Source organism: Delphinus delphis, chromosome 5 (assembly GCF_949987515.2).
Source record: "Delphinus delphis chromosome 5, mDelDel1.2, whole genome shotgun sequence".
NCBI lineage: Eukaryota > Metazoa > Chordata > Mammalia > Artiodactyla > Delphinidae > Delphinus > Delphinus delphis.
In genome coordinates this window covers 134,846,660-134,871,103 of record NC_082687.1, presented here as the reverse complement: position 1 = coordinate 134,871,103, position 24,444 = coordinate 134,846,660, and the positions used below count along the sequence as shown (strand labels likewise).

The 24,444-nt window shown below is 54.7% G+C and overlaps 2 protein-coding genes and 2 long non-coding RNA genes across 7 annotated transcripts in view; 1 reads left to right on the top strand and 3 right to left on the bottom strand.

Moving 5' to 3' along the window:
* TBC1D14 (TBC1 domain family member 14) overlaps positions 1-416 on the bottom strand; it is a 103,233-nt gene extending 102,817 nt beyond the window's left edge. The window contains exon 1 of the mRNA XM_060013028.1: positions 201-416. The gene's annotated coding sequence lies outside the window, so the exon portion shown is untranslated. The remainder of the gene's footprint in view (positions 1-200) is intronic.
* Positions 301-14,164, top strand: LOC132426179 (uncharacterized). Its single transcript, XR_009519624.1, has 3 exons — positions 301-386; positions 6,196-6,413; positions 13,221-14,164. It is a non-coding gene; the product is annotated as an uncharacterized lncRNA (long non-coding RNA).
* LOC132426180 (uncharacterized) lies at positions 3,562-7,442 on the bottom strand. Its single transcript, XR_009519625.1, has 3 exons — positions 7,307-7,442; positions 6,173-6,366; positions 3,562-3,721 (listed from the first exon to the last, which is right to left on the bottom strand). It is a non-coding gene; the product is annotated as an uncharacterized lncRNA (long non-coding RNA).
* A 4,236-nt stretch (positions 14,165-18,400) lies between the features above and the next one.
* Positions 18,401-24,444, bottom strand: part of KIAA0232 (KIAA0232 ortholog) — a 92,909-nt gene continuing 86,865 nt past the window's right edge. For 2 of the 4 annotated variants that reach the window (XM_060013021.1, XM_060013022.1), the window contains 2 exons: positions 23,988-24,085; positions 18,401-22,014 (listed from right to left, as the gene is read on the bottom strand). In XM_060013021.1, the coding sequence (XP_059869004.1) occupies positions 21,835-22,014; positions 23,988-24,085 (278 nt within the window). In that variant the 3' untranslated portion in view covers positions 18,401-21,834. The remainder of the gene's footprint in view (positions 22,015-23,987; positions 24,086-24,444) is intronic. The other 2 variants (XR_009519623.2, XM_060013023.2) reach the window with 1 other exon arrangement.

Sequence of the window (24,444 nt, the reverse complement as noted above, 5' to 3'; positions counted from 1 at the left end):
CAGCCGGGCTGCCGCCGCTCCTCGAGCTCGACGCTCGTCCCGCTGCCCCTCCTCCGGCCCGCTCGCCCGCCCGCCACGGGCTTCGGAGCGGCGTTGCCGGACCTTTTCTCTCCCGAAGGGCAAGAGGAGCCTGTGGGGAGGCCTGAGGGGATTTTCATGCCCGCAGACCCCCCGTGAACACCCATCAGGGGCTTCCTTACCTGGTCGGCTCCACCCGCGGCCATCTTGGAAGTGGGAAGCGCCCGGGAGGGGGAAGGGGCACGAGCGGGCAGCGACCAGGCGTGGGGAGCCGAGCAGCGGAGCGCATCGATGGGCGCCCCTGCCCCCCAGCAGGTGTGCGGGGGAGGAAGAGCCCGGACCCCACCTGGCCGCCTGCGAGAGACCAGGTGGGCAAGATCCAAGCTCGGGCCCGGGACGTACAGCCTCGGGAAGGTCGCTTTGAGGTCTTCCCTGCCGGGCCTTGGTCTCTTAATCTGTAGAACGGGCTTTTCTGTTAGTTGTCTTTTATCGAGCGGTTACGCAATGCATAGCGCCGTGCCTCCCCAGACTTGTCTGCACTTCAGCGTCTCCTGGGGATCTTTGAAAATTTCAAAGCCCAGGCCACGCCCCAGGCCAACTGAATCAGTCTCTGGAGGTAAGGTACAGTTTTGGAAGCTGTGTAATGTGCAGACAAGTTTAGGAGCCGCTGGCCTAGCGTTCATGTGCATTACTTCCTGTCAATATTGCAGAACCTCCAGAGACAAGGTCTGTGATCAAAACCGTCGTACAGAGTGGGAGATGAAGTCACTTACCCAAGGGTCAGGGCTGGTCAGTAGCTGAGAGGGGTCAGAAACCAGATGCCCCGCCCCAGACCGCCTTCCAGCATCATGGAAGGCCCTGAATAAGAAAGGTCTTGTTCGCTCGTTGTTGACCCCTACCTCATCCCCCTCCTAGAATGTACGCTCCCTGAGCCAAACCGGGCTTATCTTGTTTATTGGTATGTTCCCTGAGCCTGAAAGATTATGTTCTGAGGGCATCAAGGCAAGAGGAAAGACTCCAGTGGTTGGGAGCTGGAAGGCCTGGGTTCCAAGCTAGGATTGGCTCCTGCCAACCAGGACCCCTGAGGGCTGTCACGGCCAGAGCTACCACAGAGGAAACCTCAGAGAGACAGCCAGCTACATCTAGCAGGGCCGTCGGGGACAGGAAGGGTGATCTCTCCATCACAGCGTCTGGAAGCATGCAACGGAAGATTAATTTGGGCTGTGGTCATTAGCGTTGGGCCGAAGAGCCCCTGACTTGTTTCTCCTGCCTGGGTCATGGCTCTAATAACTCTTAGCGCCTATTATGATAGCAGGAGGGGTGAGAACTTTACAAAGGAAATGTGTTAATAGAATACACGAACACCCTTCACAGTGCTTCTGTTATGCTTAGAGCATAATGGAGGCTTTATAAATGCTTACATTTCTGGATGTCTTAAGGAAAACTAATAGCAGGTCTCTTTCAAGCCCCGCCCCCCCCAGTGTGCCCCCCTGAGCTTATTTTAAGGAAACAGGAAAGTACAGACTTGCTTCAGGCCTGACTTAATTAGCAATTTAATACATCAGATTAATAAATCTGCCTTTACGGTGTTCTTTGCGACTCCCCAAATCCCTTGAAGCCCTCATTGTCAGTCTTAGGGTTTTAAAACCCCACAATCACAGGAACCATTGTTCTACATCCAGAACCGAGGAAGCTTGTGGTCCGTGGGTTTGCATTTGGCGCCCTCTGTCTGCCTTCTCCTCACCCTCTCACCACCCTGCTGCCTCCCTGGCTCCCGCCCCTCCCCCTGCCACAGCCCAGAGCTCCCCACTGGAGCCCATCTGTCACTTAACACCCTCAGTGTGATTTGACCTATTTCTTACCCCTTGTCATCAGCACCCAGGAGTGTTCTAGATGAATCCTCATTGCAACTTCAGCCTAACGAAATTAAAAATACAGTGAACAAGATTAGCTGCGTGGCAGTGGGCACGCACGTCACCTCTCAGAACCTCAGCACCTCCCAGCCCCCGTCTCTGATATGGAGATGAGAACTGTATCAGGGTGGTCAGTGCCGTGTCCCCCTCTGCTGGCTCACTGCTGCCTGCCTGGGGGAAGCCATCCCGGCTCCCCTGTGCAGACCTAACCGCCAGGGTCCCAAACTGATTCTCACCTGGTCGTTCCTTTGGGGGCTGTAAAGCTGCCCCTTGATGTAGAGAAGCACCAGGCCTGCAGCTGCCTCACCTCAGTTCCAGGCACAGGACTGGTGGGTGGTGGCCTGGCCTGGGTCAGCCCTGAAGCCTTCCCTCCCTTCCCTTCCCCAACTTTCCCCATCTCAACAAGGCTCTGAGCATCTCCGCCTCCCGAACTGTGTGAGGATTAAATGTAAAACAACTGTCTGGGGAATTCCCTGGTGGTCCAGTGGTTAGGACTCCACGCTTTCACTGCCGAGGGCCTGGGGTTCAATCCCTGGTCGGGGAACTGAGATCCCACAAGCCACGCGGCACGACCAAAAAAGAAAAGAAAAAACCCAGCTGTCTGGTTCTGTCAGTTTCTGGCATATTTGAGGGAGCTCTTCCTAGCAATATAATGTAGAGAAAGTCAACCCGCCAAGGTGAGGAGAGATGCTAAGATTCTCCAGGGACCCCGCGGAGGGACTTCTTCAAGCCTGACCTGTGAGCCTTCCCCAAGCTCACCAAGCAGGAGTGGGAAGCCCTTCCCAGGGTGACCGAGTCCCACGGAAGGCAGCCCTGAGCCCACTGTGTGCCGGCGCCCTGGGCTCCGGGAACAGCAGAGTGACTGATAGCCCACAGTTCCTGCGCCCACGGAGCCCCCGTCTCGAGGGGCAGACAGACGTGGCACCTCGCAAATGCACTCACATCCCCTCACCAGGACAATAGGAACTCACCAGGGGCAGACCCCAGAAGGGTCACCAGCAGGGTGTCGGAGCTGGCGGGACCCTCTAGAGTCCTCAAGCCCACCCCTCTCATTATTCAGTGGGGCAAGTGAGGCCCAGAGACAGACATGGGGAGGGGCCCAAGGTCAGGTGGGGAAGGGGGTGGGCACAGGACCTGGCCAGCAGCCTCTGCCCCACCAAACCCCTGTGCACCTCTTCTCGGGAGATGTGGGGTTCTAGCCTCCCAAATGCATATTTTGCCCCCGACTCTTCCCCAGCCCCGGGAATGTGAGCTCCTTAAATATTTGTTGACTGCGTGAATAAACCTTTGTCATACCTGCACTCGCGTGAGCCCTCCCAGGTGCCCCATGCTGTGCTGGCTATTTCACCCCATCACCACACCTACTGGCACGTTGACTCCTGCTTTACAGGTGGGGAAGCAGGCGCGGTGAGGTGAGGCCGCTCAGCTTGGCCCTCACAGCTTGCCCCCCACTGTCCAAAAGCTGCCGCCCACTCGCCATCCTCCCTCCCACCCTCCTTGCCCCCAGCTTCTGTTCAGGGCCACCGGGGGCCCAGGGTGGGAATGAAAGTACCGGCGGCGGTGGTCACACTTCACTTGTGAGTGTCAGCGGGCCGTCCCCACCAGGCAGAGGCAGATTGAGCAACCATCATTTATTTCCAAGGAGCTTTCCGCTGGCCCAAGGGATTTCAGAAGTCCAGGAAAGCCCATCTTTTCTGTCTTCATTCCTTGGAATAAAGGAATTCACTGTGGAGATGGACGTTCTCATTTTTAGGACACAAAGCCTGGAACTTGGGTTTGCCTTGTTGCTTCTGAAAATTGATCAAGAGGAGGAAAAAAAAACAAAGTCAAAAGTAGCCCAGGTAGCTGGAGGTAAGCCTTCCAGCAACCTCAGGCCCAGAGAAGATGGCCAGAGACACGGAGACGGAAAAGTGTCATAACAACCAGAGTAGTCACCACGAACCTCTGCAGTTTGCGGCAAAGAAGCAGCATCAGACCCTCACAACCAGACCATCAACTCGTATTCTACTCAGTTTTAACAAGGGCAGTTACCTGTTGCTTACCTGCAGAGGTGAAAATCAGTGAATTCAGGGAGGTGGAACTCCTAGAAGTATTACAGCACATTTATAAAAGGGAGAAGGCATGGCTCCAGCAAAAGAGAAAATTATAACACACTGAATCCTTTTCATCTAATAGTGCACTTGAAGGGAGCTGTCCTTATAAAAAAAAAATACCCCCAAAGTCAGGCAAAGACTGTTGTAAAAATATGCTCACTGAAGTGCTACTTACAACAGTGAAATGGATATGATGTGGACGTCCAGTCATGGGGGAAGCTTAACTAACTGGAGAGACTTCTATGCAGCCATTTAAAAAATCTTTAGGGCTTCCCTGGTGGCGCAGTGGTTAAGAATCCGCCTGCCAATGCAGGGAACACGGGTTTGAACCCTGGTCCGGGAAGATCCCACATACCGCGGAGCAGCTAAGCCCGTGCACCACAACTACTGAGCCCGTGCTCTAGAGCCCACGAGCCACAACTACTGAGCCCACGTGCCACAATTACTGAAACCCACGCGCCTAGAGCCGGTGCTCCACAACAAGAGAAGCCACCACAATGAGAAGCCCGCGCACCTCAAGGAAGAGTAGCCCCTGCTCACCGCAACTAGAGAAAACCCACACGCAGCAACAAAGACCCAATGCAGCCAAAATTTAATTAATTAATTTTTAAAAATCTTCAAGTAGTTTATTATAGCAAAGAGGAAATGCATAAGTTGTAAGAGTGATACTGAATTTTAAATAAAACATAATCATAGAATATGGAATGTCATCCACAGAAACAAACAGGTAGAAACACTCAAATGATATCAGAACACACATGATTACCTTCTGATTATGTATTTTGAAACTTTTAGATTTCCCGCAACAAACGAATGCTCTATTTATATATATATTTTTTTTGGCCACACCACGTGGCTTGTGGGATCTTAGTTCCCTGACCAGGGGTCGAACCCATGCCCCCTGCAGTGGAAGCGCAGAGTCCTAGCCACTGGCCGTCAGGAAATTCCCCTGGAATATTATTATTCTATTTATAATGTAATAATATTATTATTATATTATTATTACTATATTATAATAGTAATATTACTATTATAATATTCTATTTATAATAATATTTAAATATTATTCTATTTATAATGAGATGTGTTAAGATGCTGACTGATGGGTAACCGACAAGATTCAAGAGGCACAGTAACCTGAGGCCATCGGATGAGGGCTCTGCACGCTGTCCCTTCTCATCAAAGCACGACAAGTCCTGTCACCATTTTGTCAGTGGGAACACGCGTGCTCCAGGGGGTTAGGTAATGAATGCAGAGCCAAACACACTTGCTGTGACGGGAGTGCTGACCACAGAGCCCTGTGACTACGGTCTGTGTGTTCTACCGTCTGTAACAGCGTCTCTAGCTGCCCTAGCAGCCCCATGATGCTGTATTGTTGCCCCATTTTACTGGGGACATTTGAACCAGTGGGGTCTGGTGCCCAAATCAAAGGTCACTAATTCTCAGAGCATCCCAAGTAATTGCTTGGAGGAAGTAAGTTATAATGAAACCAACAGACCCTGCAAAGTATGGAATGCACAACCTGGCGCTGGTGGGTGGCGTGGCGGGGGAGGTGTGGTGCAGGGGACCCCCTGTGGCTTGCGGCTCACTGATGCTTAAGAGGAGCCCAGGGCTGGAGGCCTTAAGGCTCTAGGTACTAAGAAACCACAGAAAGCACGTGGGGGTGGGGCTCTGCGTTACAGCACACCACAGTGGAATTTTCCAAATAGCCTTGTTTTTTAAAGGCATCGCCCCGTTGCCTTCTGCTGCCGCCACCCTCAGAAAGCGAAACCCGATTTAGAAGCTGCGGGATCAGGTCTCACGTGGGAGCCACGTGAGATGGGTGCAGAGGGCAGAGGTGGCAGGGGATGCAGATGCTTCTCACGCCCGATCATCCCTTGCGGGAAACTCTCCCGCCCCTTGCACGCGTACGGCTCCCCGGAAGCACCTCGAACTCTGTCAAGTCCTCCCCTTTGCACCTGCTCTGCCCTCGGCCTGGACCTCCTGGGATTCCCTTCTCCTCTACTTCCTAGTCCCCTCTGGTGTGTGGCTCAGAATGGTACCCCAGGTGCTCTGACCCTCGGAACGGCATCCCCGACTCTTACCCAACTCCCACCCGAGGCCGTGCAGGGCTCCAGCAGCCCCTGGGCCACCTCCCAGATGCCTTACCATCTTGTCTGGTCTCTGTGCAGTCCCCAGGTCCCCAGCGGGTAGTCAGGGCCCACACGGAGGAGAGGGGAAGAGCGTAGCCTGCCTGAGCCCTGCGCAGTGTGTGTCTACCGTCTTCGTCCTCGCAGTCGCCCATGTTGCCGAGAAGAACTGAGGCTCACGCGGGGGAACGTTCCGTGCCCACGGCCCCATAGCTGCGAAGGACACAGGCAGGATTGGCAACCAGGCCGTCTGGCTCCAGGTAACATACAGTGTGGTGCTTGTTTGGTGGTGACAGACGGGACACCTGGGGTGAGGCCCTGCCCATGCCACACTCTCCCCACCCCTGCTTCCCCACTGCCCCTCCACAAGAGACCCCATTTTTTTCCAGCCCCTGAGAAGCAGTTGACGATAGTAGAGAACATGAGCTTTCACGTCAGGCAGATCTGGGCTGGAATCCCAACTCTGGTGTTTACTGTGTGACTTTGGGCAAGTTACTTAACCTCTCTGAGCCTCGGTTTCCTCTTTCAGAGGAAGGGGTGTCCCACATACCTCAGGTGGGGGAGGGGTTTAATACGTGTTTTCTTTCTTCCTGACGCATCTACCCTCCCTGACCTAGCGACTTCAACCTTTCCCTTTGCTCCTCCATCCTAAGCCAACCTTAGATATTGCCCACCTTAGAGGAACCTTCTTGGATGCACTCCATGTTCCTCTTCTTGCCAAACCTCAGCCCCTATTTTCTCCTAACTCATCCACCCACCAACCAACAGCTCCTGAGACACACACACACACAGAGTTGGGCCCAGCTCCCTCCTGGCTACAGAAGTTGGCTTCCTAAATGTCCCAGCACCCAGTCCAGCCGCTGTCCTTCCTCCGCCCTGCACCTGGAGTGGAGGATGTTCTTAGCTCTCACAAAAACACCCCTGGCGGCTCCTTGCCCTTCCCCCCCCCCAGAGCAGCCGCCCCTCCTCTTTGGGGAGGGAGCAGGCCTCAGCCTGCCCACCCCTGGGTCTCTGCCCTGAGGGGCCTCACACAAGCCCCAGGCCGGCTGACCTTCCTCCCCCCCCCCCCACCAAGTGTCACCCATCAGGAGACGTTCCCTCCCGCTGCCACTCCACCCCCAACCCCCAGATACTGTAGACACCCTCTCTGCACCAGGCTCCGATGCCCAGCTGATACCCGGTGCGCGCCTGAACGAGGTCCACCTCTGCCCTTCAAGGTCTCAGAAGTCTCCAGGAAAAGCCTTGAGATTCTGCCGGGTCGCGCTGATTCTCTGAGCACTGGCTGCCCACTCCCTCCCACGGAGGGTGAGCTCATGGCTGGGAGACAGGTGGCTGCAAGGCTTTTGTTCTTGTTTGAATCTGGGCGGGGGGACTTCCCAAGGACAGGCCTGCAGAGGTGAAGGTGAGGGTGTGTGGGCCCGAGAGGAGCAGCGTAGCAGCCAGGGTGACAAGTAGACAGAGGGGGGCGGATCCACCTCCAAACTGCTGCCTCTTCATTTGCACCCACCCCCCTAGAGCCACCAGGCCACCAGCCCCGATCTCTCCAGGACCCCCTCCCAGATCCGGCCCCAGCCTAACCTTGCAGCCTCGCCGCCCCCTTCCCATCCAGACTGGCGTTTTCCAGACACCTCACAATCCTGGCTGCACAGAGCCCGCCTTTGCTTGTCCTGTTCCTTCTGCCTGGACCCCCTCCTGCCTTCTCCAGCCATCACAACCCTGGTCCCCTTGGCCACGTGCCACCCCCAGCTCCCACACCTGGCAGAGCTGGCCACGCCCTCCTGAGAGGCCCGGGAGCCCCTTGCTCATCCCCGTGGCCCTCCGTGCTGGGCACGCGGCAGGTGAACCAGATTCTCCAAGGGGGTGGCAGCCGCCGGATTAGGGGTCTCCCAACCCCACGCAGCCTGGCCTGGGACGCGCTCAGCGTCAACACCCGCCTGATGGTCCAGCCCTCCTCCTGCCCTGCGGGGGTGGGGCTGGGCTTGGGGGAAGAGCTGCCCCTAAACTCTAAAATGGGCCAAGATATCGGCCAAGAGCCACAGGTGAGGTGTGCTGTCTGGAGCCGCAGGGAGACCAGGCCGAGCACCCTGGCCTCTGGTTTCTCCTGGAGATCCCTCTCTGGGCCCTCTTGACATAGCCTCAGGTCCTGGTCAGTGGCCTCTAGAATTGTCTGTCCACCTGCCTCCCCATTAGGCTGTGAGCCTAACCCTGGCACACAGGAAGTGCTCAGGACGGTTTGAGGATGGCTGTTTCAGGCATCAGGGTCCCCCCTCCAGGCATTCCCAATCCCAGTGGGCCCAGCCCTCCAGGGAGATCCAGGCTTCACCCAACAAGCACAACCACTCCCTGGGTGGGACGTCCAGAAAAGATGGGCCTGGGGCTGCCCAGGGGCGCTGAGCAGAGCTGGGTTTGGGCTTCAGGGGCGAGAAGGAAAAAGCTGGTCACTCCCCCAGGGTCCACCAGGCTCCGGGCGCCTTCCCTGGGGGCCTCTTCGCATGCAGGGCCAGTCCCCAACTCCAGCTCCTCCCCTGGGCCCATGCAAGGCTCAGCTGCCTCCTGTCCCAGAAGGAGACAAACCTCTTCCGAGGCCTGCTCCCAGCTGCCACTACCTCTTGCCAAACCTGCGCAGCCGAGCTTCCAGAAAGAGCGATCCGCACACTCGGGTCCACACTGCGTCGCACCCTCTCACTGCCCTTGACATGCAGGGCCGGGCCGCCCTGCTCTGCCCGCCTCTGCTCCCCCAGCACATGGCGGCGGTTGGAGACACCCGTCTGGCACTGGCTTGTCTTGACTTTGCCCTTCTCTGAGCCTCGGTTTCCTCATCTGTAAAATGCGGATGACCGTCGCCACCTCCCTGGGCTCTTGGGAGCCCGTGGGGAGGTGCATGCCTGGGGAGAGGCGGGGCTGCAGTGGCAGGTGGGGTTCTGCGTGGAAGGGGCAGGCGTAGCACCACCTAGAGGAGGTGAGCGGGGGTGTGCCAGGGAGCCCTGAGCCGGGCCCACGTTCTGGGAGACACAGAGCCTCCCTCAGCGCCCCATCGAGGCTCCCGGCAGATGTCTACATTGGAGACATAGGAGGGGCCCAAGAAGCCGCCCTGAGCCCCTCCAGAGGCCTATGCAGGGAGACCACGTGGGGTCAGGAAAGAGACCCAAGCCAGGAGACTGGGGTCGGCACCCCATCCCAGTGTGACAAAGGGGCGGCATATTTAACATGCCTGAACTTCAGTCTCCTCATCTGTGAAATGGGCACATCAGGAGGTGTGCGGTTTACCCAAGGCACGGAGTGTGTGGCACAGACAGAGCTCTAACGTGTGTGTGGAGTGAGACAAGCTAGAATTCCACAAGGACGATTTTAGATGTACAGGGATTACCACTTGCATTTTTATGTGTTTTCCATATTAGAGGAAGGGACTTCCCTGGCGGTCCAGTGGTTAAGACTGAGTTTCCACTGCAGGGGGCGCATGTTCGATCCCTGGTTGTTGAAGTAAGATCCTGCGTGCCATGCAGTGCAGCAAAAAAAAAAAAAAAAAAAAAGATATTAGGGCTTCCCTGGTGGCGCAGTGGTTGAGAGTCCGCCTGCCGATGCAGGGGACACGGGTGCGTGCCCCAGTCCGGGAAGATCCCACATGCCTCAGAGCGGCTGGGTCCGTGAACCATGGCCGCTGAGCCTGCGCGTCCAGAGCCTGTGCTCCGCAACGGGAGGGGCTGCAACAGTGAGAGGCCCACGTACCACAAAAAAAAATAAAATAAAATAAAAATAAAAATAAAGATATTAGAGGGAAAGGCTGGCCTTCCGTTTGCAGAAGATATAAAGCATCTTCGCAGAGACCCTGAGTGGCCCTCGAAGGGGCGAGGGCCCGGGTAGTTTGGGTTCCTGTTCGTTAACTGGCTGGTGGTGTGATTTTTACCCTAGGTACTTTCTACAGGTTAAAAAAAAAAAAGGATCTTTTATCATTACTAAAATATTTACCAAATTATCTCGTGCGTGCCAGGTCATGGGGTAAAAGCTAGGACCAAGAAATGATTCAGAAACAATCTCTTCTCAGTTTATAGAGGAGACGTGTAAAATGATATTTTATTTTTTTCAAACTTTTACTTTAGCTCCATGTGAGAGTAATAGCCACCGTGGAAAATTTGGCGAATGCAGATGAGTCCACAGAAGAAAATACACGGTGCCTGCCACCCTCCCTTCCAGAGAGCCACTGGCATGTGAGCCACTCAGGCGTCCCCTTTGTCTTCTTTCCCTACGGACTACCCTCTGAGTAACCGTCAGCCCCGATGCGGTCCTTCTCTGCTGCTTATTCGGTGCAAGCCGCCTCTGTGAGCTGCACCTTCCTCGTCTCTGAAATAGAGCTTAAAACGCGTTCCCTCCCCCGTGGGACAGTGTGAAGCCGAGTGCAGCAGTGAATGTGGAGTGGTGTAGCCGGCGGGGCGGCAGGTGCTTGGTAGACAGCGGCTACCAAGGGAAGCCCGAGAAGCGGGCTACCAAGGGAAGCAGAAGAAGCCCACTGCGCCACCAGGGAAGCCCGAGAGCCATTTTTATTGTGGAAAATTTCAAACATATACACAGTGAACCGTAGAGTGATCCCCTAGGTACCCATCTCAACACTGGTTATATTCTGCTCTTCCTGTCACCACCCCATATTCTTGTTGTTTTTATTTTTCCTGGATTCACTTAGAGTGTATCTCAGATATATCAGAACCCATGAAAATACTTCAGCTTGTTCCATGCACATCTTTAGTAGTAAGGCTTTTTGTTTTTGAGGCATAATCATAATATCGTCAGATACCTATAAAATTAACAATAATTCCTCAATGTTTTATAATTCCCCAATTATCTCTAAAAATGTCTTCTTATAGTTTGTTCAAATCAGGTTCTGGGAAATTCCCTGGCAGTCCAATGGTTAGAACTCTGCGCTTCCACTGCAGGGGGCACGGGTTCGATCCCTGGTCGGGGAATTAAGGTTCTAAATCAGGTTCCAAAATTACACTGCACTTGGTAGATGGGTCATTACGTCTCTTTTAGTCTGAAATAGTTCTCCCTTGGTTTGTTTTTCCTACGCGATATATTTGATGACATGGTGTTATTTGTCTTGTGGAATTTTCTGAATTATGGATTCAGAGGACTGTACATTTGTGGTGGTGTTGAACAAGCTCCTCTAGCCCCAGTATGTCCTATAAACTCAGTTTCATCCCAAGCAGCGGTCCTCAATTTTGCCCCCAAGGAACATTTTGCAGTATCCTCTGAAGAGAGGCCCTTAGGAGGCACTGCGCTGGGGATGGGAGTGGGACCAGCAGAGTGGTCTACATCTAGGGGTCACTCCCAGCATCCACGCATGTGTACTTCCTACATGTCCCATCAGGAGTGGACAGCTCATCCCACTCTTAGCAACATCGCCTTGGACTAGGGGGTCCCGGTGCTGTCAGCACATCACCTGATGATTCCGCAACCATTCGTAATCATGGTCTAGATCAACCACTCGGGTTGCGGGATGGTGAGACCTATTGTTTTTTTAGTGTAATGCAATTATGACTTTAATGCTTTCTCACATACTGTTTACAAAGGGCTTTCCCATCCAGGATCGAACAACCAAACTCACAGCTATGCTGGAGGCGGGTCCAATAATCTTCCTCTTTTTTTGTAAATTGATTTTTACTGGAGAATAGTTAATATACAGTGTTGTGTTAGTTTCTGCTGTACAGCAAAGTGAATCAGTTATACATATACATATATCCACTCTTGTTTAGATTTTTTCCCCATATAGGTCATTACAGAGTATTAACTAGAGTTCCCTGTGCTACACAGTAGGTTTTTTAAAAAATTAATTAATTAATTATTACCTTTTTTTTGGCTGCGTTGGGTCTTCGTTGCTGCACGCGGGCTTTCTCTAGCTGTGGCGAGCGGGGGCTACTCTTGGTTGCGGTGCACGGGCTTCTCATTGCAGTGGCTTCTCTTGTTGCGGAGCACGGGCTCTAGGCACATGGGCTTCAGTAGTTGTGGCACGTGGGCTCAGTAGTTGTGGCTCGCGGGCTCTAGAGCGCAGGCTCAGTAGTTGTGGCACATAGGCTTAGCTGCTCCACGGCATGTGGGATCTTCCTGGACCAGAGCTCGAACCCGTGTCCCCTGCACTGGCAGGGGGATTCTTAACCACTGTGCCCCCAGGGAAGCCCTATACTGTAGGTTCTTATTAGTTATCTATTTTATACATAGTAGTGTGTCTAAGTCAATCCCAATCTCCCCATTTATCGATAATCTTCTGATAATTTTCTCCAGACAAGGAGGCTGAGATCAGAGAAGGGAAGGGGCACAAGACCCCACAGCTCAGTAGGAGAAGCAGGCCAGGCCTGGGCAGGGCCGCCGCCCAGAGCTCCATTCACTGGAGGATGCTGAGCTCATGCAGCTGCAGAGAAGGGAGGAAAGGCCCTGTGATCTTCTTTTAAGAGCTACAAAAGTTCTAAAGGGTTCTCTGCTGTGCATCAGCTGTTTCTAGCATCCCTCTCCAAGCTCAGAGACCACTGCTCACCCATGACACAAAGGGGGGCCCGGCTCACACCCCTTCAGGCCTCCTGCCACCTCCAGCATGAGACCCAAACCCTCTCAAGCCCCTCCCACATCTGTCTCCCCATCTTTTCCCACATCACGGTCCCCACCCCAGCCAAACCCAACTGGGACACCGAACTCGGATTCTGATACACTAACAGGAGACTTCTGCTATGGCTTGACCAGCTGCTCTTGGTGGGCACTAAGGAGGCGGTTAACCCCTGTCCAGCACCCATGTGTGCAGGCACGTTATTGCTTTTAACACTGGGGAGTGGGTTTCACCTTTTCAGCTTTCACATGAGAAAACCGAGGCTTGGAGAGGGTGACCGGCTTGCCAAAGGGGGCCGGAGCTCATGAGGAGCCGTGCAGGACGGCCTCGGCCCGGGCTTCTTCCAGGTGGCCCCAGGCAGCCACCTCCCCGGGGCTGGGAAAAGGTGGGCCCCAGAAAGTGTGGCGGAGAGCTCCACTCCACACGCCGTCGGAGCTCCCCGTGCCGGGCCTTGGTCTCCTGTGCTTTCTGTCATCTGCAGCGCACTGGAGAGCGGTCACTGCCAGGAAGGAAACCACGCTGTTCACGGCCAATCTGCAGAGTGACGGGGTGGAAACGGACCCCAGTATGTTTCTTCCAGATGAAACGGGTAACTCATTCCACAGGAAGGGCCGCGTGTATGCCCTTGGAGTGTGTGAAATTGACGACTGCACCGCCTTCCTCCCCCTGCCCTGCCCAGGGATATCACGTGGCCTTCCCAAGGCCACCCAGCTGTTCAGGACAGAGCTGGGCCCCGCACGCGTCACCCTGCACCCCTGGCCTGCTGACTTCCGAGGCCCCTGAGTGGGGCGGGGCTATCTGGGGGCAAGATAAGAAGAGCCAGCCTTCTAAGGAAGGGGGCTGCCTGGGCTCGGGGGGCTTCACCGCTTTCCTTCAAACTGCTGAAAACTTCAGAGGGCCAGAGCTCAGGCAGGCTGCAGAGACCCTCCGAAGTTTATCGAGGAGAGACGAAAGAGGAAATTGTGGTATCTTTATCACCAGACAGCTAGGGCTGAGGGAGGTTTACTGACTTAGAAAAATAGCATTCATACCATTGTTATACAGCAGAAACTGACACACCACTGTAAAGCAATTATACTCCAATAAAGACGTTAAAAAAAAAGATTCATACCAACATCAGGTTGAGGGCCTGGCACATTAGTAGGCTCTTAACATGTGTTTGTTGAATGAATGAATGTTTCCAAACCCTATTTTTTGCGACCAAGGCCCAGAGACCTCCTTTTCTTCCCAATTAGTAGCTTAATGCCAACATGAAGACACGCTGGCCCCCCAAAGGCCCCAAACTGCTGTCCCTACTTCCACGTGATGGCTCAGTAAGGTCAAGGTGTAGACTCCAAGGCTCCACTGTTCTCCAACCTCGTCCAGGTAACAAAACACCCTCCCAGCACAATGGCACCAAGCCTGGGAGAAGCGTTTCTGAGCGGGGGACCCGAGTTCAGCATGAGGACATGACCCAGAGGCTCAGGTCTCCCCACTTCCTCCCAAGCTCAGGAGGGGGATGCCCAGTGGGGGAGTGGGCCTGGGGAAGTGAGGGTCCCAGGAGACCACCTGAGACCCTACCAACAGCTGCTGGCAGAGAGGCCAGGCTCACCCAGCACCCCCGGTAGGGCCTTACTGGGGGGAGGTGGGGCTGCCAGCGGGACTGAGTGCCACGCAATTTCAGGCTCCCAAGGCTGGGGCATGGAGACAGGCCCAGGTGAGTGTGAGGGGTGGTGACCAGAGCAGTGCAGCACCGCTGTTAAGAGCCAGGGCCCACCACTGTGAGTGTGCCTCCCGAAGGGTCCCCAACCTCTCTGAGTAGTCCTGGGGTCTGCGAGCGATCGCTGCAGGGTACAGGGACGCCGGGGGCGCACGCGAGCCCAGAGGGGGAGCCGCGGAGGGGGCTGCTGCCCATCGCTGGCTCGCAGCTTCCGGTGTGTGGGAGGACGCCGTGGTCACACCTGACATCTGTGACCGGCAGGAACTGGGTCCTGAGCAGGGCCACAGGAGTTGCCCCCGGGGCTGGGAGGAGAAGAGCTGAGAGTCAGGCCCAGAGGGGCCAGGATGTGCTCGAGGCCCTCAGTGAGCCTGGGGTTTTCGGCACAGGGTCCGGGGTCCCTCTTCGGTAAAGGGGGGAAGCGCCCTGAAGCTGGCCTCCCAGCTGTCGCCCTGGGGCTCGTGGCCTGCGGCCCCCAGGCCTCCGTGTGTCCTCGAGGGGACCCCGAGCCCGCGGTGCTGCAGTCAGCCCAGGCTCCTCCGGGGGCTCTTCCCTCTGCCGAGGGTCTGACGGTGCAGGGGCAGGGGCGCGGGAGCATGGAGGCCACACGGCGGTAGGCTGCCCGACCTGGGAGTGACAGCCCAGGCCTGCTCACCCCGGCTGGCGGTGCTCCTGGCCGGGCCCCTGGACTTCCCGAGCGAGGGAACGGAGGGGGCGGGTCCGTGGCAGGTCTGCTCTGGCCACGGCGGCGGGTCAGAGCAGGAGCTCCTGACGTGGGCCTGGTCTCCTCCACCCGTCCCAGACCCGGGCGCGTCCCAGACCCGCGCACTGGCTCGGGGACAGAGAGAAGCGCATGCGTGCGAGGGGAGGGGAGGCAGCTTTACCTGCCCTTCACCAGTTGGCGGAGAGTGACCAGCTCAGGGTCACACGGCTGGCCGAGGTCACTTCGCACCTCCTCAGGTGGGCAACAAGAAGCGGGGAAGGGGCTTCCCTGGTGGCGCAGTGGTTGAGAGTCCGCCTGCCGATGCAGGAGACACGGGTTCGTGCCCCGGTCCGGGAGGATCCCACATGCCGCGGAGCAGGTGGGCCCGTGAGCCATGGCCGCTGAGCCTGCGCTCCGCAACCGGAGAAGCCACAGCAGTGAGAGGCCCGTGTACCGCCAAAAAAAAAAAAAAAAAAAAAGCAGCAGGGAGGAAGGGGCCCAGCTCAGGTAGGCCAGCCTCTTCCTTTGAGAGGCCCAGCAGTCAGCGTGCCCTCCTCTGCCCCCTCCCCAGTCCCCCTCTGCGACCGAGGCTGGGGTTCAGGGGAGCCAGGGCCTGTTGGGATGGCAGGCCAGAGGGTGGGGCCTCCTCTGTCCCTCCCACACAGGCCTCCCCAGCTCTGGGTCCCCTGGACTGTGACATGAAGTGGCCAGCCCAGTGTGAGCTGCAGCCGGCCACGTGCCTGTCCCCCAGGGAGACAAGTGTTGGCCGGGTCCCAGCTGCTGCTTTGCCGCAGGGTCAGGGCCCTCCTGCCATCCTGGCTCCACTCCGATGGGCACACTTGGTTCTGCTGCGGCCCCGGCCCCCACCAGGAGGGACAGTGTGATCTCGTGAGGGTGACCGGGTAGGACTGAGCAGGCCACCTGATGGCCACGTGACCGCGGTGAGCGCCCAGGGCCACAGGCCTCTGCAGGGCCTGACCCTGAGCCCAGGGCTTTGCTGCCACTGGCTGGAGGGAGGGGAGGGGAGGAAGCGAGGGGCAGCCTGCAGAAGCTGTGATCTTCCTGAGCCACAGGGCTGGGCACGGCGGCTTCCGGGAGGGGTCTTGACGCTCACTCTAGCCCGTGCGGCTGCGCTGTTTCATCTTTACAGCCAACCCTGACGAGAGGTCCTGTCGTGATCTCCACTGACAGCCGAGGACACCGGGGCGTGGACACTCGCCCAGGAGCGCACGGCCAGCGGGTGGCAGAGCCAGGAGTCACCCCCCCCCCCCCGCCCCCGGCATCCTGTCTCAGTCTGGACTCCTGGAGATGACGCCCTTACGATTACGTAACTCACGAGGACTAGAAAGAGACGGAGGGGCAGAGGCGGCTGCTCAACACCTCCCCTCCCCCCCCCCCCAAGCACACTTTTCATAGTGGCATTTTGGCCAGATGGAGGCTTTGGGATGGGCTCCACCGTTCACGAGGCGTGAGACCTAGGCGGGTGGTTACCTTCCCCCCGTGTATGCTTTCTCAGCCGTAAAGGGGGCCAGTTGTACCTACCCCACGGCGTTGAGCATGAACACTGAACACTGTCTGCGAGAACGCCCGGCACGTGCTCGGCTGGTACTGGTGACGCCGACCCCGCCCGCGTGTCAGGAGCTGCTGTCAGTTCACTGAGGGAACTGTCCCCGAAAAATGCTGTCAACTACCCGCCAGCGACGGAAGGCCAGCGGCGGGCTCCGAAGCAGAGGCTCGGGTGCTGGTCTCCGTGCTGGCAACAGCCCAGCCTGGGAGGCCGTCCACCAGCTGCTCCCGAGGGAAACGGGGGCGGGGCCCTCCTGCTCCTCGACCGCTGTGCAGCCGCCAGCCTCCCAGGCCCGGTCACAGTCACTTCACCCACGGGCCCAGGGCCGCCGGGACGGCGTCTGCAGTGGCAGAAGGGGCAAGGTCGGCACCTCAGGGACATCTAAGCAGGGGCCTTCACGCCCCTCCCTTCGCTGTTCACTCGGCTGTGACACCACGGTTCCTGGGGACAGTAACAGGCCAGGGCCCCGCCCCCAGCTGCTGTGCACAGGGCAGCCCCGTTTCAGTCCAGCTCGACACCCCACCCTGCTTCTGCGGGTGAGGGCACTTGTGAAGCAGTTACGCTCGCAGGTCTTCAAAGAGCCACGACGACAGTAGGGCCAATGGTCGCCGTGGCCACGAGGCGCACCCCCGTGCAAGGAGCTGGCGGACGGGAGAGGTCCTGGACGCGGCAGCGGAGGGCACGCTCCTGTGACGTCTCCTGTCGCGCCCGCACACGGGGCCGCCCCGCCAGCCTCCGGCCCTGCCTCAGTGCCTCCGGCAGGGCGGCCGGCTGCCACCACACCGCCCAGCTGGGCGCCGCGGCCAGACCAAGGAAGACGTAGTTCGGCCAGTTCAGCCAGGGAGGATGCAGACGCATCCCGGGATGGCGCCCACCCGCTGCTCAGCCACGAGAGAACGCTCGGGGGCTTGCTGGGCACGAGGCACTGCTTTAGGTACTCAGCCCTGGGGTTCCCTTTACAGATGTCACCTCCAGTCGGGCTGGGGAAGGATTTCACAGACAACGGTGCTGAGGCAGCCGCTCAGCTAGCTGGGAAAAGTGAAGCTGACTCCTTCAGCTTTGGTCCTCGTCTGCAAGATGCATGCTCCAGAGATTTGCTCTACCTAACGCGGGAGAATTATTTTTTCACTCTTAAGATGGAGAAGGCATTTTAAAAACGTGCCTACACATCCTAGAAACCAGAAAAAAGAGATGGGTAGAACACAATTCGAATCCTCCTGTAGAAACCCACCTCTCCTCCGTGCTGTCGAGAGGCAAGTGCTCAGCTTAAGGACGGTTGAAAAAAAGGAGGTCTAAGCTTTCTGAGGTTGACCGTGGGTAACTGAAACCCTGGAAAGTAAATCCACGGTAAGGGTGGGCAGCTGTACATGAATTTATACATGTAATAAAATGACACAGAATTATACATACATATCTCATCAACACATATTTCCTGAGTTTGATATTGTACAGTAGTTCTAGAAGATGTAGACATGGGGTAAACAGTGAAGGGTTCATGAGCCCTCTCTGTACTATCTTTGAAATTTCCTGTGAATCCGTAATTATTTTGAAATAAACTATTTTTAAAAGTCAAAAAAAAAAAAAAGAAAAGGATGTCTAAGCTCATGCACAGGTCTAAAGGACCTTGTGTCAGTGTGACGTGGGCGACACCACAGCACCAGCAGCAGGCATCCCACGGGCTGGAACTGCCCTTCCGCAGCCATCGTCCAAGGAGACCCATGTTTAAGGACATCCACAGAAATGCTATTTAGAATACTGAACAAACACGAAAGGAACATTCTAAATGTTGATCCATGGACTTCCCTGGTGGCGCAGTGGTTAAGAATCCGCCTGCCAGTGCGGGGGACACGGGTTCGATCCCCAGTCAGGGAAGATCCCACATGCTGCGGAGCAACTAAGCCCGTGTGCCACAACTACTGAGCCTGTGACCTAGAGCCCGTGAGCCACAACTACTGAGCCCACATGCCGCAACTACTGAAGCCCACGTGCTCTAGGGGCCACGTGCCTCAACTACTGAAGCCCATATGCCTAGAGCCCGCGCTCCACAACGAGAGAAGCCACCACAACAAAAAGCCTGCACACCGCAACGAAGAGTAGCCTCCGCTCGCCGCAACTACAGAAAAGCCCCTGCGCAGCAACGAAGACCCAGCACAGCCAAAAAAAACAATTGATCCACAAGGAACCTGTTAAATTCATATAATAGAATCATACAGCTATAAAAATGACGCAGATCTATCATTACTGACATGAAAAGATGTCTGAGAAAAAAACCTATTTCTGAAGTCACAGAAGAGCAGGTATAGTACAACCCTTTAATGTAAATTTCTCTCTATATATATCCATATATACATTCAGCTGTCTAGAATGGTGTTTTGCACAAATGTTAGAAGCTACCCTCTCAGGGTGATGGAGGTACAGATGAATATTCCTGTATACTTCTTTAATAATACACTGATTTCTTTCTTACAGTCTACAGTGATCATGTTAATATACATACATGTAATTTTTTTTTTTCTTCAGAACAGAAAGATTAAGCTTTGTCTACCACCACAAGACAAAAACGGTGTGTTCTTTGCAAGGTTCAGGCAGTAGTTCCTAGGGGTGGGGATGCGGGGGGGTGTGGACTCTTTTCTCAGCAGGCCCCACCCATTTTCTTCTCCAGCAAAGCAGACGCCAGCACTTTCTGCAACGCCTATAGGAAGAGCTAAATAACCTTCTTCTGGAACGATGTGACCTTGGCACACATAATTAAGAGGAGGCTGGGGTTCTTTATAAAAGAATCTTTGCTATGATAAATAAAGACAACCAACTGTTTTTTAAATTTTTTATTTGGTGTTAACTCCACAAGAAAACAAAAAACCAGTTACTCTGGTGTACGTGAAATCAGAACGATACAACCACGGGGGAAAAAAAGAGCCCAGGAATGGAAAACTGATACTTCAGTGCTACGGATATGCAATGCGCTTCATACCACAGTGCGTTTCAGCGTTTTGCCAACTTTTTAAAAAATGCTTTTTCTTTGTGATCATCCATTTACAAAACTGAAAACCATACTTTCAGCTCTGTCGCTGAAAGCCTCTGGGCTTCAGCCACTTAGCTATGAAAACAAATAAATACATAATCTGTTAATCCCCTTGCCCGCTTATAATCCATTCCCATTCCCCCGTGGAAGGTGCAACGTCTTCCCACTGGCGTGTAGGGAAGGCTGCGCCTTGACCACCTGGAGCCCTTTCGTGATAAAAAGCAGCTGTCCAGAAATCAACTGAGCTAAAGGTTGTGTCTGAAATATATTTATTTGGTCTCGGCTACATAAGCAACGATTTCTAGGATGATCGTCACTGTAGTGATTTTAGGAATTTACAACTTCCAATTCTTTTTTGCCTTTGCTGTTAAATTATATTTCAGTGCAGATGCTAATCAATTTTTAGGAAGCTCTGGAAGAAAGAAAAATACATATAACCTTATAAAGTCTGTAAATAAATAACAGCAACATAAAACCTTACACGCGCACACACGCACACACACACAAACCCACTTTAAAGTGTCAAAGATGTGCTGTATAAAAACAAACCCTGACATGTGGTGAGACCAAACCCAACGGCCCATCAGGTTTCCCACAGTGAGGACAGACAGCGCCGGGGATGACTCCACAGCCCTGGATGGAGTTGTCTGTGTCATCAATGAAGAAAAAGGCAACAAAACCCAATGCTCGAAGCAAATGATGTATTTCTCAGCCAGTTCAGCTCCCAGCTAGTAAATTATGTGTTTACTGCCCGCCAAAATAGTGGCGAAGCTGTCTCACCCATATTAGACTTCCTGATGTTAGACATGCTAAACTGATGTCACACATTGTTTTTTGTTTTTTAAAAAACAATGAGTTGGTTAAAAAAGAAAAACAATTTTAAACGTTTAGGTTTTGCAAATGTTGCTCCTTCTAACTTCAGCCTGTTGCATGGCAGCGTGAAAGCTCAAGGAAGCAACCGTCACGAACGGACGGGACTGGATGAGAGGGACTGACCCCTGGGTTCCCGAGTGACACGGGAAAGCGGGTCCCATGAAGCAATCACACAGGTATGGGAGAAATCAGTACTCTACCCTCCGACCCGCCACACACAGAACTTGCCCAGAACATTCTCGCAAACACAAAATGAGATCTAAGCTACACTAAGTCACAGCCACAGGAGCAGCCCGCTGCAGCAGCCAAGGTCTCTCTGGGGCGCTGGGATGGCCTTTACTGCGTGCCAGACGTGTACAGTCTCAAGTTCTGGGGGCTGCGATTCAGTATCGGTCACCAGAAAAATCTCATCTGCAACTAAGGTCCTCATCGAGTATTGTCAGACGCACCGCAAATAACCCTGCGCGGCGCCTGCGGAAAATGTAACTGCGGCGTTAAGAGCAGGTCGGGGGTGCGCTCTCACCCCGCTTGGCCTCAAACGCTACCCCGTACCTCAAAGCCTTGGCTGCCTCAGGTGACAAGAAAGTCACAAACCATGGTATTGTCCATGATACTCTAGGGGGAACATCCTAAGAGAGAAAACACAGTATTTTGTAAGTCTCTAAAAAGCACACCCTTGTGGTTCCTACGTTAAATGTACATGAGATTTTACTGAATGAAGACCGGGGATGAGTCACCCATGCTGCCCTCTTGCCTTCAAGAAAGGCACTGATCCACTGCAGGGTAAGTATTCATATCCCAGTTCTTGGAGGACAAAGCCTAAATGTTCCAAAGCTAAAGTCTCTGAATAGCGGAAGTGGTTGCTGACACTGCGATGCTAGTAAGGTGATAGTGATGTGACTGCAGCTGGAAGGAAGGTAACTGCAGTGAAGATGCAAAAGGCAGTGATGCTTCTAAGACGAGCACATGCACACCCATTCTTGGTATGACAACACATCTAGTCTATTTCAAATAGCCAAGAATTTAACAGCTTGAAAAAAAAATCTTCAACAGGATAGCTGTCCTCAACTCTAAAATAAGCAAGAAGAGAAAGATAATTACTGATCTGAACCAGTTAATTGAAGAAGAAACCTTAGAAACCTAAGTTGTTGTTTTAGATGAACAGGCCTCACAAAAGGGTACTTTTCGCTCACATATCAATTTTTAAAAATAATTTGTACTACACTCTGCAGGTTTAGAGATGAGTTCGGGAAAAGAGCGCCTCCTCGCTGGGCTCCACCCACGCGCCGCCACCTTCCGAGCCCGTGTCCTCCGAGGCAGAGCTGGCACTGGAGTACATCTTTCTGCGGAAGCCGTTTGCTTTTGCTCCAGAATTTCTCTCTCCTGTGCACCTTGCTTCATAAACAGAAGACACCTAAGATGAAAGGAACAACTGTCAACAGGCCAAAAGCCAGTTATTTTTTCAAAAGGGCTATGTGAGACACTCTATATATGCAGAGATTAAGAAACAAATCGTTGATGTTTTCCAGTGGAGAGTTACAAAAATCTGAAGAGTTTTCCTGTTTGAAAGCAAAACAAACAAGCTTTCCTCCCTGATCTATACGCGATCCCAAGCCCTAATTCTCCATGTTCAACCCCTCGGACAAAAGGCTGCCGATGTCAGGGCTGGATGGAAACGAGTCTCTGAGCGGGGCCTCCACCGGGAGGACGGCACGGCCTTGCCCTGCTGGGGCTCCCGTTCCAGGGGAGAGGACAGCAAGCAGACCGACCAGCACAGCTTCCCAGCTTCCTGCTGCGCTGACCAGCTGGGGGAAGTGGCTGCCGGGCTCTCCAGACAGGAGCGGCGGGGCATCCCCGCCCGCGGCCGAGAAGCAAGCGGTACCACAGAAACAGCCAGAGCTGGCTTGGGACTTCGGGGCTGTGCTTCTGAGTTGGGGGTCCATAGGTATATGGCACCTTTGGGGGATACTTTTGGCTGTGTGGGACTCTCCCCCACCCACAAGATGGTTAGCATCTCTGGCCCTCAGGACACCAAGTGCAAGTGGTAGTCCCTCCCCAGTCATAACACCTGGTGATGCGTCCCTGCACAGTAATTAGCAACATCCTCCTCCCCGCCACAGTGACTAGTAATTCTTCCCCCTCCCCCAGGTGACGAGCAATGCCTCCCTAGTCCCCCAGCCACAGTGACTAGCAAAGTCCCCCAAGCACCCGCCCGCCCCCACTTCCAGATGGCAGTACTGTCCCTGGTTGAGAGCCCCCGAGGAAGGAGGACGGAAAGACCACCACGCGCCTGAGGGGGGAGCAGAGGACGCAGGATCAGAGAGGCAGGCGAGGGCAAACACACACGGCCCGGCAGCGAGTGCGCGAGGGCGAAAGGCCATGGCGGTCGGCAGTGGGAGTCGGACTCAGGGCTGAGGGTCATGGCTCAGGTCTGCACTCGGGCTGTGGCTGTGTGGATACACGTTCTGAATCGTTACGGGCCTTTAGTTTTCTCTTCCGCAAAACAACAGCACCTACCTCCCGGGGCGGCTGTGAGACTAAACGAAGTAACCCTCGCGAGGCTGTCCTGCCTCACGGTGTGGGGAGAAGACTGCGGAGGGGAAGGCGGAAGCAGGAAGGCCAAGGCGAAGCCCACGGCGAAGCCCACGGCAGAGGTCCGCAGGGGGCTGTGACGCGGAGGAAGCGCGAACGATGGAGCCGGCTGAGAGGTGGGTGGTCAGCACGGGCACACGGACCGCGTGTGTAGGTGAGAGAAGGAGGAACGAAGAACGAGTTCTGGGTCTGGGGACTGACACCGGGGGGTGGGACATCCACGGAGATGGAGAGACGCTGGGGGACGCCCCCAAACGTCTGCCTCGATGTGCTCGGTCTGACAGGTCCACGGACACCAAGACCACAGGGCGCTCTGGGAGCAATTTCTCACGAGACTTCAACTGACAATGACAATCACACTGAGAAGCCAAGGAAGCTCCCTCCGACTCATTCACCTGCCTGCCTACCCGGGCGAGGCACAGGCCCTGTCCCTGCCCCAGGGGCTCACAGGCGGGGTGGGAGGCGGGCGAGCAGAAAGTGCAGTCAGCTGAGGGGCAGGAATGAGCACCACACTTTGATGGGGAAGAGGGCGACCACCCAAGGAGTTTAAGGGGAGTGACAGGGTCAGATTCGCATGGAGAAACTCCCTCTGGCGGCAGAGTGATGGACAGACTGCAGGGAGAGAGGGAAGCCTTGGCAGTAAGTGGGAGGCGATGCAGACCAAAGGGCCGCGGACGAGGAAGGCCACACCCACAGAGCTTGGTGACAGGGAAAGGCAGTCACAGGACTCCCAGACTCTGGGGGTTGTGGCGGCCGTTTGTAAGTTAGTAATAAGGAGGAGGACAGTCCACTTACCCTATTAAAATCTAACGGCCGCTCTCCGTTACTGGGCGCCTCCTTAGCATCTGGACGCTCTTCTATACCACTCTCTCCCCTGGTATTTGTGTAACATTCTTAGTCATTTTGAATGGAGAAGGGAAGAGGGAAAGGGGGGAAATTTCATTAAGACACAGTTACGAAACATACATTCTTGTTTCATTTTTCAATGAAAAGTCAGATCAATGAGGTCTACAGCCCTCTGGGGATTTTATGAAGTCACTAAAAGCAGACACGTTCAGCACCAGCCAGACAGGGGTGTACGAGGAGAACGTTAGGCCAGTTTAAAAACTCTTCTAACAAATTGTTCACGGAGTTAAAAAGAAAAAGAAAAACAAAAACCAAAAACACACGCCAGCATAACCATGCATTCTTGTTATCCCACCATGAGACATTCATTCAACAAATACGTACTCACACCTCTAAGTGACAGGCC